At 43.4% G+C, this 13,656-nt stretch overlaps 1 protein-coding gene across 1 annotated transcript in view; it reads right to left on the reverse strand.

Annotated features, from left to right (window-relative positions):
- Window positions 1-4,228: 4,228 nt before the first annotated feature.
- Window positions 4,229-13,656, reverse strand: part of LOC115776867 (activating signal cointegrator 1 complex subunit 3-like) — a 45,492-nt gene continuing 36,064 nt past the window's right edge. The window contains 6 exon segments of the mRNA XM_030724650.1: window positions 4,229-5,487; window positions 5,755-5,795; window positions 5,797-5,931; window positions 7,729-7,935; window positions 9,543-9,693; window positions 10,627-10,778. Coding sequence (XP_030580510.1) covers window positions 5,340-5,487; window positions 5,755-5,795; window positions 5,797-5,931; window positions 7,729-7,935; window positions 9,543-9,693; window positions 10,627-10,778 — 834 coding nt within the window. The 3' untranslated portion in view covers window positions 4,229-5,339.

The following is a 13,656-nucleotide window of genomic DNA, read 5'->3' on the forward strand; positions in this document are numbered from 1 at the left end:
GAAGTCTGTCCTAAATCCTCCGCTTACCTCAGATAAAAGCGTCAGTTTTCTAACCTGTTGCCTGCTGGGGCTGACGGCGTGTTTATCTTCCATCCCGAGTGATTTTCCGGACAGCTGGCAGCGCATCCAGAGCCGCCTCTGTGCTGCGGGCATGAAGACCTGCTCCTATTGGACAACCGGATGATCAGTGCGCGTATCTATTGGTTAGTGTGTCTGTCGACGCGCTGCCGGAGGAAGGGAGATTGGCCGCTGAACATGTTCACCTCTGGCCTAAGGTGGATTGAACGATTCCTCAGGACGCGGGCATTCTTTTTCGCCTCCCTGCAGCCGGAGCCTCAATAACGGAAACGTTCGTTTAAACGGGTTATTGTGTCTTTAAAGTCATTTAACGAGCGGTGAGAGCGTCTCTGGATCCGGCTTACATCTGCTCTCCTGCTTTCCGTCTTATTTAATATACTTTATTTTTTGTTCTTACTGCCAACAAAACGGGCTGTTTTAATGTTTAATGCCACTGAGGGCTACAGCAGATGCAGATTTGTCCTGAGAAAATTCAAATCATGATCTGTCAAGAGGATCGCTTGTTATTAAAAATTGGCCGAAATTTGAATTTCGATGATTTGTAAATTGTAAAAAAAAAAAAAACAATATGTGGAAGCAGTGAATCACCCTGAGCTGAGACAAGCAGACAAACTGCAGAACATAAAGCTGCTCTAACGTGGAGTAGAGACAGGCTCAGTCCTCCGTGTCTTCAAAGTAAATAAATAATTTAAAGGCAAATATGCAGCTCATCTGTATTCTCTAAGAAGCTGCAGTTCATTCTGCTCTCAGCGTGGCTGTAAACAGGCTGCAGCTCAGGTTTCTCCTGAACTTCTGCACAGTGGACTAAATAAGGTTCATTGTGTCCGTAACTTCCTGTCCCACAAAGGGCCAAAGTATCACTTCTCCGGGAGAAAGAACCGCCACTTCATATTTAATTTTTCGTTTTTAACGAGTCACCGGAACCCCTCACATCACAGAGAGCGTTAAATACTAATGATGCAAAGCTGAAATTCTACTGACTATACTTTCAGGAGCGGGCTCACACCACCCTGCCTCTCTCGCCCTGTGTGTGTGTGTGTGTGTGTGTGTGTGTGTGTGTGTGTGTGTGTGTGTGTGTGTGTGTGTGTGTGTGTGTGTGTGTGTGTGTGTGTGTGTGTGTTTGAGCCAGTGCAGACGCTCGGTAATGGGATCCAGCCTGCAGTGAGAAAATCATCCAGGATGCTGGAGGCGCACGAAATGGTTGACGCTGGTTTAACCCGCGCTTCAACTCCAAATTTACTGGCAATTAGGCTGCGTGTGCGGAAAATATGACGAGAGAAAATACTCCCTATGATTAAGTCTCAGTCAGGACAGAGTTAGCGCAAAAATGCCGGCAGAACAACCAGCAGACGATAGTGAAACGATCACAGGGGCGCACTAGGAAGGGAGATTAATGGCTCAGAGCTTAAAGTCAGTTTTCTGAGGCTCAGTTTTTACCTGGTCAAATTACCATGGCAACTTATGCTGAACACATCACCTGGTCGGGAGCAGTGGTGTGTGTGTGTGTGTGTTTTCAAATGTGTTTATATGTATTAAGTGTAATCTGGAAATTTAGATTATCCACTGGGGGGGGGGGGGGGGGGGGGGGGGGGGTTATATGTGCAAGTTGTTACTAAACCCACTGAATGAAGCGCAAACTGTGCGTCACAAGAACGTGCATTATTAATATAGTGATGCTGAAGATGTTTAAGATAAATTCTGTACACAGCACACACGGAGCCTGATCAATCAGGCTCCGTTCACTCTGCCGACGAACGGAAGTGTTTCCACGTGTCTCTTCGTCAGGCGGTGGGACCGGAAGCTTTCATGGATCCATTTAAAGTTTCAGAGCTCTAATGAATAAACAGCCGCACTGATTGATTTTTGGTATGTTTATGTGTATCTATATGCAGTGGACCTGAGTGTACTGGGGCCTCTCGGCCAGGTCATGTTTGTAAATGAGAACTGGTCCCCAAACATTTATTTTATTTATACCTGTAAAATAGAGGTTTAAAAAAATAAAGAAATAAAGCGCTCCAAATAAATCTTTACTTTACTGCTCTGTGCGTTAAATCCCAGCATCAGTTCTTTTCCCGCAGGACTGATCTCTTACCTGATTCATAAAGATGTTGCGTTTTGCTGTTATATTTTTTTATTCTTTGTACATTTCTAATCATCATCATCATCATCATCTGACGGCTCTGATTGGAGGAGGCGGCTCTCAGGGATCATTCTGTTATAGAAGAATCACGTGACCCGCGAAGCATCGATTTTTCTGTCAGCGCCACAGAAGCTGAAGCAGAAAGCTGAGAACCACTCCCCGTCATCTCCAGCTGAAGCCCGGCTGTACCCCCCCGGGCTGGAGCGAAAAACAGCCACCCACCCCCTCCACCACCCCCACACTACTTACTGATAAAATGTCTGTAAACTTGTGTTCAAAGATTTTCATAAACTGAGACTATAGACTGTGTTTAATAATATAAACAGCTTGTTTTTGTCTGTGTGTTTTGCATATAAAGCATCCATTTAGTCAACTCATATCTTTGTTTTGGGCACATCATTAATGTGACAGCTTTAAATACATATTTTTAACTGAAACTAAATCATTAACTTTTTATTACTTTAAGTGGGATTTAGTGTTAATATCATCACTCCATAACTTTGGGAAGTAATAAAAGATATGGAGTTTATTGCTCTTTGTAATACTTGCTGCTGATCTCGTCTGTTACAGAGCCGTGGGATAATAACTTATTTTAGTAATAATAACTTATTAATAATATAACTTATTTTCTTCCTCAGATTGGTTAGTTGTCCAAAAAACATGCTGCTTTCCTCCAGTATTCCATAAAAGAGTATTTCTTTGATTCCAATCAAGTATAAACGAAGTATAAACAGGATTAGATTCAGGTCACTCAGCCTTCTCCTGCTTCATCCGTTTACAGTGAGAACAGCATTTCACATGAATCAAATCTGGACTCTTTTTTTAAAAGTAGAAACAGACAAAAAATGTTCATTCAAATCAACTTTTCCCAAAATACCAGAAGAATAAACGACAAAGAAACCAAACACAGCAGAAAAGAATTAGCAGTTCACACACTGCAGAACTCCAACATTCTTATTTAGGGCATCTAATAGTACTACTGGTAGTACTATTAGATGCCCTAAATAAGTACTACTGGTAGTACTTCTTCTCTTTGGTTTTATGTTTTCAGCTCTGCACCTGTGTGGACTGTTTTCCTGTTTAAACCGAGCAGTTTTATGCTTTCACTTTAATATTTATTAAAAAAATATATTTTTTGTTCCATTAACCATCCCGTGTGGATTTTTATTTTGCAGTTCTCTCACCTAGCCAGTATTCCTCATACCTGCTGTGTAGATTTCTGCATGCTTAATAAAATGACTGAGCTTCCTGTTCCCTGCAAAGCAGAGTGGACAGGCTCTCCGTGGGTGTGCAGTATTCTTGCTTTAGTGGCACACAGGACACACACAGTGAACCACTCCTCAGTCTTTTAGTTGTTCTGCTCTCCAATCAGTGAATGGTCGGTTTACTGTTAGTTTATTCATTTAATCGTCTCACTCTTACCCACCATCACCATCACCTGTCCCCGCTCTCACTGCACGGCCTCATTAGTCCAGCTCTGTGCTCTGTGTTTTATTCAATTTAAGCACTTTTAAGGAAAAATGTCACGTTTTTAGAACACTCAGCTTAATAGCTTTACTGCTTTACAGCATACATATCAGATTTGGATTTATACTGCAAATAGTTAATTCAGTTCCTGTTACATCAGATCTTACTGTGCTATAATCCACAATTATGTTTATTGAGAACTGAGAAGAAAACAGAACAAAGAGGTTTGCAATGAAAGCAATACAGTTCCAAAACAAACCTTGAAAATACTCATTAAATTCAAGGATCTTCAAAAACTTGGAGCACGTTTCTGCTCAGCAGGCTGTTGTAGTAAATCCACAGGCATCGTGGAGGAGGTGGAAGTGGCTCTCAGAGAGGGACGAGGACCGGGAACGGCTGCTGTCAGTGAAAGCAGGCTTTTTATTTTGAATGTGATTTATTCATTCAAAGGATTTGGCAGCAACAGTCAAATCCACTGATAAACATTTCACATTTCTGCTCCTGTGAGCATCAGTTCCTCCCACTGTAAGGATTCAGGGGGCGCACTCTGCTCCCCTCCAGCTGAGGATACTTCTGACAAACGGAGGGGGAAACGTGGCGCTCTGGTGGTCTCGAGCTGCTGGGGTGGAAGGAAGAAGCTTCACGGACCTAAACTGAAACCATCAGAATAAAGAGATTCTGCCAAAACAACATGGGAAGATTTTTCCCACATATTCTGCTCCTCACAGAAACATCTCACTCATATTTATCTAAGATTAAACACTGACTGCTGTTGCTCCATAAGGCCACAGTGGGTGCTGTGAGTTATGTAGTTCATGAATGTGGGAACGTGTTTTTTCCAGTCTTCTTAAAGAAAAACTGTCCTGATCTTTTCTTACTTTTCACGCTGCATTTCCACATCGATACACACGGGTGAGCATTAAGAGCAGCACTGAGGGCAGAGAAACGCTGCTGTGTTACACCCCCGATGGGCTGAAGCTAAAGGATAGCGACACAATTAATACATATTTAAATATGCTTCCAGGACACAGTCGAGGTTACTGCTAAACAAATGTGTGCAGTCATCTGTAGACCGTCCAATGGCATCACAAGTGTGGCTTAGAGTGTGGGGGCCCTTTAACCACCAGCATATCTGTGTCAGTGCTGCAGGCTGTCGGGCGCTGACTCTGACTGAAGCCCAGTCTGCTGATGGGAAGTGAAGACACTCTGTCCCATTTTACAGCTGTGGATCTTCTTCCTAAGCACACTGGCCTTTAGATGAGTTTGGGTTACATTCACAGAACTTGTAGATAACAAAGAGTCATCCCATTCCTCACATTCAGGCACAGAAAGCTTCATGTGGAACTAAATATTTGCTGTTACAAAGTGTGTCAATCTAAATGTGAGTTTAATCATTGGAAACAGAAAACATAAAAACAGTGAACCACCAATTTATGCTTAAATTAAAGAATCAGAAAAATCCTACAGAACATGTGGAGCTTCTCCTGACAGCAGCACTCACAGTATGAAAGGAAGCAATGACATCACTGCCATGGTTACAATGTAGGAACTGAAGCAGAGAGAGGAACTTGGCGAGTGGAACTTGAACATGACAGATGTTCTTGGAAAGGTTCTGGAGCTGCTGCAGACAGATGAGCTTCGGTCCTCCTGCTCCTCAGCTGAGGGACACTTCAGATACTGAATGTGAGACCTCAGAGTTGACCTGGGCAGCGATGCTGGCAGGAGTTACATTCAGGTGAACGTCATACTGCTGGTCCAGACCCAGGTAGCTGTCACTGATCAGGTAGAGGGTGTAAATACACCTGAAAGATGAAAAATAGAACGTGTGAAGATCGACTGTGAGGACAAAAGAGTAGAAACTGGGTGCTGGTTGGAGATTACATAAACTTTATTTCATAAACCAAAGTTCTCACACTGCGCTGTAGTCAGCTGGCACACAGCAACAGAAATGTGACAGCATTTAATGAGGAACCTGTAACAGTTACTAGCTGCTAATCTAAACTGCGTGTCAGGCATGAGTTCAGTTTGTTGGTTCTAAAAGTGTCACTCATGAGCGTGTCTCTTCTTACTTTCCGGTCTTTTCCGGGGTGTAGAGGGCCATGGACACAGCGGTGCGGTTTGCGCACGTATCCGACCCGTTTCACAGCCAGCAGCTCCCTGCGATCCACCTCCCCAACAATGAGGAGCCAACCCTCATCCTTCACCTTGGGGAACCTGGGAGCTTGGGCCTTACTGTCCTGCTTCCTCTGAAATAACAGACACAATTTTCAGCGCCATTGTGCTCCACAGGATTACACAGGAAGTTTAATCGGCTGGGACACCAGAGTAGAGGGGACGTCTGTCTTTTTAAAGCCTGTGAAAGCTGTCTGACCTGAGAACAGATAATACAAAGAACTGCATGTACCAGTGTGAACGCAGATACATGAACGTAACCATTTTAAAATGTAGAGAATGTAGTTTCACATTTTTTCCGAGTTCACTTCATCTGCAGCTCGGATCACCAGGAAAAACCTCTGCACACTTCCAGATTTGTGGAACTTTACCCGTTTGATATGATACATTAAACTGAAGGTTAGAATGAGTTATTACTGAAATCAGATGTTAGTTATGAAAAGCACATTCTTAAATGCTTGTAAATGAGCAGAACAGCATTCTTCTATTTTTGCCTTGGTTGTGGAATAACCTTCAGAACGCACTAAAGCTTCATGTTGTTGTGTCCCTGGTAGAGTTCAGAGCTCTTAGCAGGAAGTTTGAACTGAAGAGCGCATCTGTGCTTCCTAAGCTCGACTCTGTATTATGTTTCTTGTTTTTTTCTAATTAGTTTTATTTTTGTGCCATAACTCTTTCTGTTATGCTCATTTTATAACCCTCCTAACCTTGTTATGGTGGGATTTCTTTCCCTCCCTCCTCTGAATACGAGGGGAGCTTAAATGGAGGTGTAACAAAGAACATGAGTAACTGGGTGTATTTCACATAGAGCATTTCTTCATGAATGAAAAGTGAAAAAAAAAAAAAAAAAAAATAAAAAAAAAAATAAAAAAAAATAAAAAACCACCACAGCCTACAGGTGCATGCTGGGTAGTGAAGGGTTTAAACAACACCACCAAAACTCAAAGCTAACAATCCAAGAAAGCAGTCACTGGGTTTAGTGCTGACTCCTGGATGGATGAACCACGCACTCACACTCAGCACCTGCTTCAGGATCAGTATGTCTGGATTATTTCACGTCATCACTCAGCGCACACAGGCTGTGCAGAACATGGAAAACACATATAAACTATAGAGCTGAAATACTCATTTCAATATTTGTTTATTTGTTGCAAGTCATATTATGATCACAGAAATATACAATGTGATCAGTGCACATTGTCTCATGCAGGCCTAATGTGCTGCTCTCTGCAGGTCTGAATGAGCATTACAGTCCCATCTACACCACACTGCCAACAGTATTCACTCGCTTCTCACACACACACACACACACACACACACACACACACACACACACACGAACCTGAATAGGAATTTTGACCATTTTTCCAGAAGCACATCTGTGAGATCAGACACTGATGATGGACAGAGGGCCTGGCTCACTCTAATTCATGTTCTGTGCCTCAGCATCCTCTGACCCCACTCTGTGATTTTTATGTGATCTACCACTTCATGGCTGAGTTGCTGTCATTAAATCTCTTCCACTTTGTAATAATCCCACTAACAGCTGACTGTGGAATATTTAGCAGTGACTGGACTTGTTGCACAGGTATCATCCTATCACGGTACCACGCTGGAGTTCACTGAGCTCCTGACAGCGACCCATTCTTTCACTGATGTTTGTAGCAGCAGTGTGTTCATTACCGGAGCCCATCAGGATCAGGATTCACAACATCAGCATTTATTTAGATAAATGGAGAAACAATGTTCACCTCTGAGGTAACCTTCTGACTGCTCAGCCACTAAATGATCCACTGTCTTCACCAGCTACTTTCTGCCCGGGAGCTTTTGCCCTGCCTGTTGGAGGAAGAGTATTGTGTCCGGGGCATACTGACCCTCTGCTGGCCCACATTGATGCGTCTCAGTGACACCTGCAGAACATACTCCTGGTCAGCGTGGACATCCAGCCAGCTGCTCTCCTCTCTTAGGTTAGCTCCTGCTGCAGGGAGGGGCTGCTCCATCTGCTCCTGGCTCTCCTCCCACCAGCCCTTCATGCTCATCTCAACTTCCAACACCGGGAGATGGCTCAGGAATGACCACGCCTGAGAGGGATGACATTAATTAGCAAAGGAATGAGGAAGAAGACTGCCTCTCCTATCATGCTGGATTTATTTTAAGTACAACCTGCCTGTACAATACGCAGGACACCATCAAAATAAGTGGTCCCAAATTTTGCACCACTTTGTTAGAGCTGATGGACAGATTACTCAGATCCACTCAAGTGTTAGACATACTTACATCTAACAACTGTCACATCCAGTGACAATAAAAAGAAATTCAATTATAAGGTTTGACATACATGATAAAAACAATCTGCTCCTTAGCAGGGCTTAAAAATAGGTAAATGCAACCTCAGATGAACTACATAATACACTGTGTCACTATTTATTTATCAAAAATTAAACCAAAATGCAGAAGCAGTGTGTGAGAAACTGAACACAGCCTTCTGCTTCCATAAAGGGTAAGTATCAGCCAGCTGCTACTGTTGATAGATCATCAGCAGGTGTGATCGCCTCCACAAAAGCAGAGGTTTAGGCCAGGGGTGCCACACTTTTTCAGCTCGCGAGCTACACGCAAAGCTAGCATGGTTAAATGCGCGTGTGTAGGGTGGTAACGAAACGGATGGATGACAGTTCATCAAGCATCACTCTGGGAGGGGTTATAAGGTAGTTTCCAAACAATCTGAATCATTTCACAGTGAGAGCAACTACTGGAACATATTCAAGACAGCTGCCAGTCTTTCCAGGAGCGGACATCCCGGCAAATTCACGCCGTGCATTGATGCGAAATGGCAAAAAACCCAAGAGTTCCATCTCAGACTCCACAGGCCTCAGTTACAGCTCTCACAGCACAGTCAGAAGAAGAGTGAACTAGTATGGCTTGATTGAAGTGTCCTCTCTAGAATGAACCTGGCAGCACGGCTCAGGTTTGCAAAGCTGCTTCTGAATAAACCACAAGACTTCTGGAACAATGTCCTTTGAAACCTACCATGAAGAGAATATGAGACATAAAAACATAATGGCACAGACAGAGTGATGGGGTGTGTGTGTGTGTGTGTGTGTGTAATGGATGTGTCTGTATGGCAGTGTACTGAGTGGCTATGAGGGGAAAAGCCTCACTGAGTCTCCCAGCAAAAGCTATTTATGTGAGGATTACTCTTCCTGAGCAAGTCAGACAGGAACGCTGCTGCACATCTAATTATTTAATTAGAGAGGCCGCCACACTGCAGGCCGGCGGGGGAGGCGGGGGGTAAATGTGGTGAAGGGGGGGCAGCAGGGACACTGATTGGGTGAAGCTGCAGGGCCTGCCGTTGTGCCCGGACACTCTCATTACTGCTGCAATTAGCACTTAAATTGGAGCTGTAAAGCCTGTCTGTGGAGCTGTAATTGGGGATCCTGGACGTATCTGGGACCACTGTGGCACTATAGCTGCTAATCGTGTGTGTGTGTGTGTGTGTGTGTGTGTGTGTGTGTGTGATCTGCATGGACTAAATGTGGGAGCAGGCCAATTCTAAAAGCAACATTTTCAAGTACTTGTAATCCATTTTTCTGTTGCTTCCATTATTTCTGTAGTAAATCAATATTGACTCATTTCAATGAGATTTTATATTTCAAATGCACATTTGGGGCAATAATTTCTGCAATCTTACCTGGGCAATCTGATTTGATGGAAACTCTTGGCCGACCATTGCAGAGAAAATACTTTCTTTTCCATTACAGGCAGCGATGAGCTCAGGAAGGCCTTCGATTGGCCTGCTGAACCCTCCCAGGTCACCGCGCCGCTTCCTGTTTGCCCAGTTTCTACAGAACGATGAAAGGGAAGACAGATGGCATCAGAGAAAAACTTTCTTACCATTAAGTTATTTGACTCTGTAGGAGACAGGTCGGCAAACTCAAATGGTGCACGCACTGAAAATGACTTCAAGTTCACTCAACATTAAAAAGGTCCTGAATGTGTTTGGATTTGTTTGACTGCAGAAGGCCTCCTCAGAAGAACACACCAGCTGCTAACTCTGAAGCATCATCTTCCCTTAGCTGGCCCCTGTAGGAATTACCACAGTGGATCATCTGCCTCCACCTCAGCCTAGCATCATCTTATAAGACCAACCCACTGCACTTCCTCCTTCACAGCATCCATGAACCTTCTCTGTTTTCCTCTTTTCCTCCTGTCTGGAAGCTTCATGTTCAACATCCTTTGTCCAATACGCCCACTATCCCTCCTTTGCACATGTGTAAACCATCTCAACCTTGCCTCTAGATATTTGCCTCCAAATTGTTCAACCTGAGTTGTCCCTCTGATATAATCACTTCTAATTCTGTCCATGCTGCTCATTCCTAGCTGCTAACTGAAGAAAATGTAGTCTCACACAGCCACACATTAGGGTAACTAAGAGTAGTTACTTTCTTGGCCTCTGGGGTGGCTCAGAGGGTGAGCAGGCGACCACATATGCTGCAAGGCCATGGTGCATCTGACCAGTGGCCCTTTGCCCCCCCCCCCCCCCCCCCCCCCCCCCAAAAAAAAGAAAAAACTTTCCTGTCCATCTTCACGGTTCACTATCCAAAAAAGGCAAATAAATCCTTTTAAAAAAGGTTACTTTCTTTATTACTTTACATGAGGGATTGGTTCACACAGTAGTGAAACATGATGCGTTACACAGCAAAGAGAAGGAGAGTCTGCCATGTACTGGGGTTACCTGCAAGTGACAGTAACTGTGAAGCAATGAGGCCGTTTACCTGAACCGATAGAGGTCTTGCTGTTCTATGTGTGGCACTGTCAGCAACGAGGAGTCGTGCAGCCAGCGGCCCTGGACCATCATTTGCAGGAGGTTGCAGATGCTGACAGCTGTGACGAGCCAACCTTCATTAGCAGCTACATCCAGCATTGCCTTCAGTGAAGGAACAGAAGATTATTATTAAATATAATATTAATATATTATGTATGTCACAATGTTTTAAATAGCAGAGACTGTGTGCCACATTGTGGTTGAGTGGGTCAGTGGGTTTCACATCTAACCAACTGTATGAACCATTTTATTGTTACTGCCTGAGACATCATGTATATCTTCCCTTCTGTTTGCTGCTGGTAGTGTGGAGATATCATTCTTTATTTGATGTTCTTGTTTCCTTTTTGTCTTTCTAGGCACTGAGTAATACTAAGGCAATATGTATTACCAACTGTTGGTCCTTTATAAGAAGATCTGATTGGATATTTTTGCCACTGGTGGTGGTCAAGTGACCAACACAGGTGATTTAAAATGGCACCTCCCTGCACTTCACTGTCTGATGAAGAGCAGGCGTGTTTGAAATGGCAGTACATACTAGATGCAGTAAATAAGGAAACTGGTCATTAATCCTCCTCTGCGTTGGCTCAGTGTTAAAGGAATAAATGATGCCTGGTCTTATCTCAAGAATACATCCAGTTTGATGATCCATAAACACGCTCCTATGTAAAGATTTAGGACTAAGAATCACTAGAGCCCCCGTTTCTCCATGACTTTGTGAAGCGTATCCACCAAAAATCATCCTTTGGCCAAAAGTCCGTTCCTCTGAATCTCCTCTTGACTGGCTTTGCCTTCAGGCAATGCAGGAATAAAACTACGCAGGTGATTAGAAACGCCAAAAGCTCCCACTTTAAGGAGAAATTCACCGCCTGATACAAGGAAAGTCTGGAAAAAGGTCAGGTCCATGGATGGATGGATGACACCCTGGTGGCTATGTCCATTTTTGGTACATCAGGTGAGAATGTGTACACTTACAGTTTGAAACGAGATCACCCAAAATATACCACGTTAAGGTCAGGTATGATTGTCTCCACCTCTCAGCAGAGTGTAGCTGTGATGGTCCACAGACCCACCTCCACCCAAGCATAATCAGCTACAGCTGTTTGATTTACTAACATAATGCAGATTATTCAACTGTAAATGGACTAGTTCAGTGCTTTTCTACTCCAGCTGAGCACTTCATACAAACTCTGTGTTTATGCTGCAAATCTTCAGTTTTTGTCTACTGTGGGACTCATCGTGGTAGCACACTGACTATTATCAGAAGTATCCACTCAAAGAAGCGTAGATGAATGAAATCTGCAAATGAATATACACGTGTGTCTGTCAGATTCATCCACTTTATGTATACTTTAAAGCATCAATAAAAATATACAGTCTTACAGTAAAAACAACCATAAAGAACCTGAAGCACTTCAGTAAATGCAGCAGGACACCAAAGTAGTAACCACATCCATGAGCCATGCAGTACCACAGCATGGAAAATCACAAGCACATGTACACATGCATACAGACATCCAGAGCTGTGGACAATGGCTTACAGACATGCCCTAACTTCAAACAGTACTTCCAATGAAGTTAAATAAACAGCGTTCACTTCATTGTTACCAACTCTATTTAAGCCTAAGCAGTGGCAAAATTTTCTAACATTAAAAAATTTCCAGCTTCCATCTGAGCAGCAGATTCACTGTGGCTGAGAATCCTGGTCATTAGACCTAACTTCTGAGCATCATGTTATTTATGAGATGGATCACCAAGTTCAGCTACAAATCACCTTCTAATGTTTAACATTCCCCTTATTCTAAACATTATCTATAGCATAGAACCCCTCCACAACATGTGCTCCCGTCCCACATGCAGCAAATAATTCAAATCTGTTACTGATATATTTCTCTCTGACCATTCTGCACCAAACGGCTGGTTTTTTCAACTGAACATTAGGATAAAGTTTAAGCTCTTATCCAAACACAAAATACATCACTGCACAAAACTTACTGTGTTAGCTTGTTATTCAGTTCCTGCTTTTTAAGGTTTTTCTTTGATTTACCGTACTGAAGAAAATATATCCAGATTCTTCAACACATACTAGTCTTACACACTGAACATCCCTAAGAATTCATCCCATTCAGACTCGTGGAGGTGCTTGGAGTCTTATTTGTTTGAATACCTAAAGTACAGATTCATGTACTCGTTATGGTTGCCAAACTAAAATACTGGGTTCTTCTTACATGTCTGGGCAAACATCTTGAACAACTTTAAACACTGTCTACAGAGAGTGGCTGAACACTCAAAAGAATCATAAAGGTCATCATTTGTTGTCACTTTAAGAATCAATAATAATAATAATCATAAAGAAATTTGTCACGTTATTACACCCCTAAATTTATCAGATCATCCATCCTCTTCCATCTATCTGTGGCAGGGTCGTGGGGGCAGCATCCTAAGAAGAGAAGCCCAGGCCTCCCTCTCCCCAGCCACCGTGACCAGTTCATCCGGGGGGACACCAAGGCGTTCCCAGGCCAGGAGGGAAAAAGTCCCAGCATTTTATATGTTTTTGTCGGCCGGCACCACACCGGGACACGACCACACACAAGCAGAAATGCCAGCAGCAACATTGGCCACTGAAGCAGGTTACATCGTAGCTCTACAAAGAGCCAGCGATGAAGTCTGAATCAGGGGTAAGCTGGAGGAGGAGGCTGGGGGAGAGGGAGGTCTGGGCTTCTCTGATCAGGCCTCTCATTTCTCATTTAGTTGACTAAGAAATTAGTCACCAGGAACATCCCTGGTAGCAAAGTGGGCAAAATGTTTGCTTGTTTAAATTTGCCAACAAAACCAATCATGGGACACACTCATTTTTTCCTTTACTGTAAATGAATGAGATTCAGATACGTGACAGTGACACGATGCTATCGGCTAACGATGTAACCAGACAACGTCCAATTGTGGGTTCAAAGCCGTCCTCAGCCCACTGTATTACAAGGGT

Source organism: Archocentrus centrarchus, unplaced genomic scaffold (assembly GCF_007364275.1).
Source record: "Archocentrus centrarchus isolate MPI-CPG fArcCen1 unplaced genomic scaffold, fArcCen1 scaffold_40_ctg1, whole genome shotgun sequence".
Taxonomy (NCBI): Eukaryota; Metazoa; Chordata; class Actinopteri; order Cichliformes; family Cichlidae; genus Archocentrus; species Archocentrus centrarchus.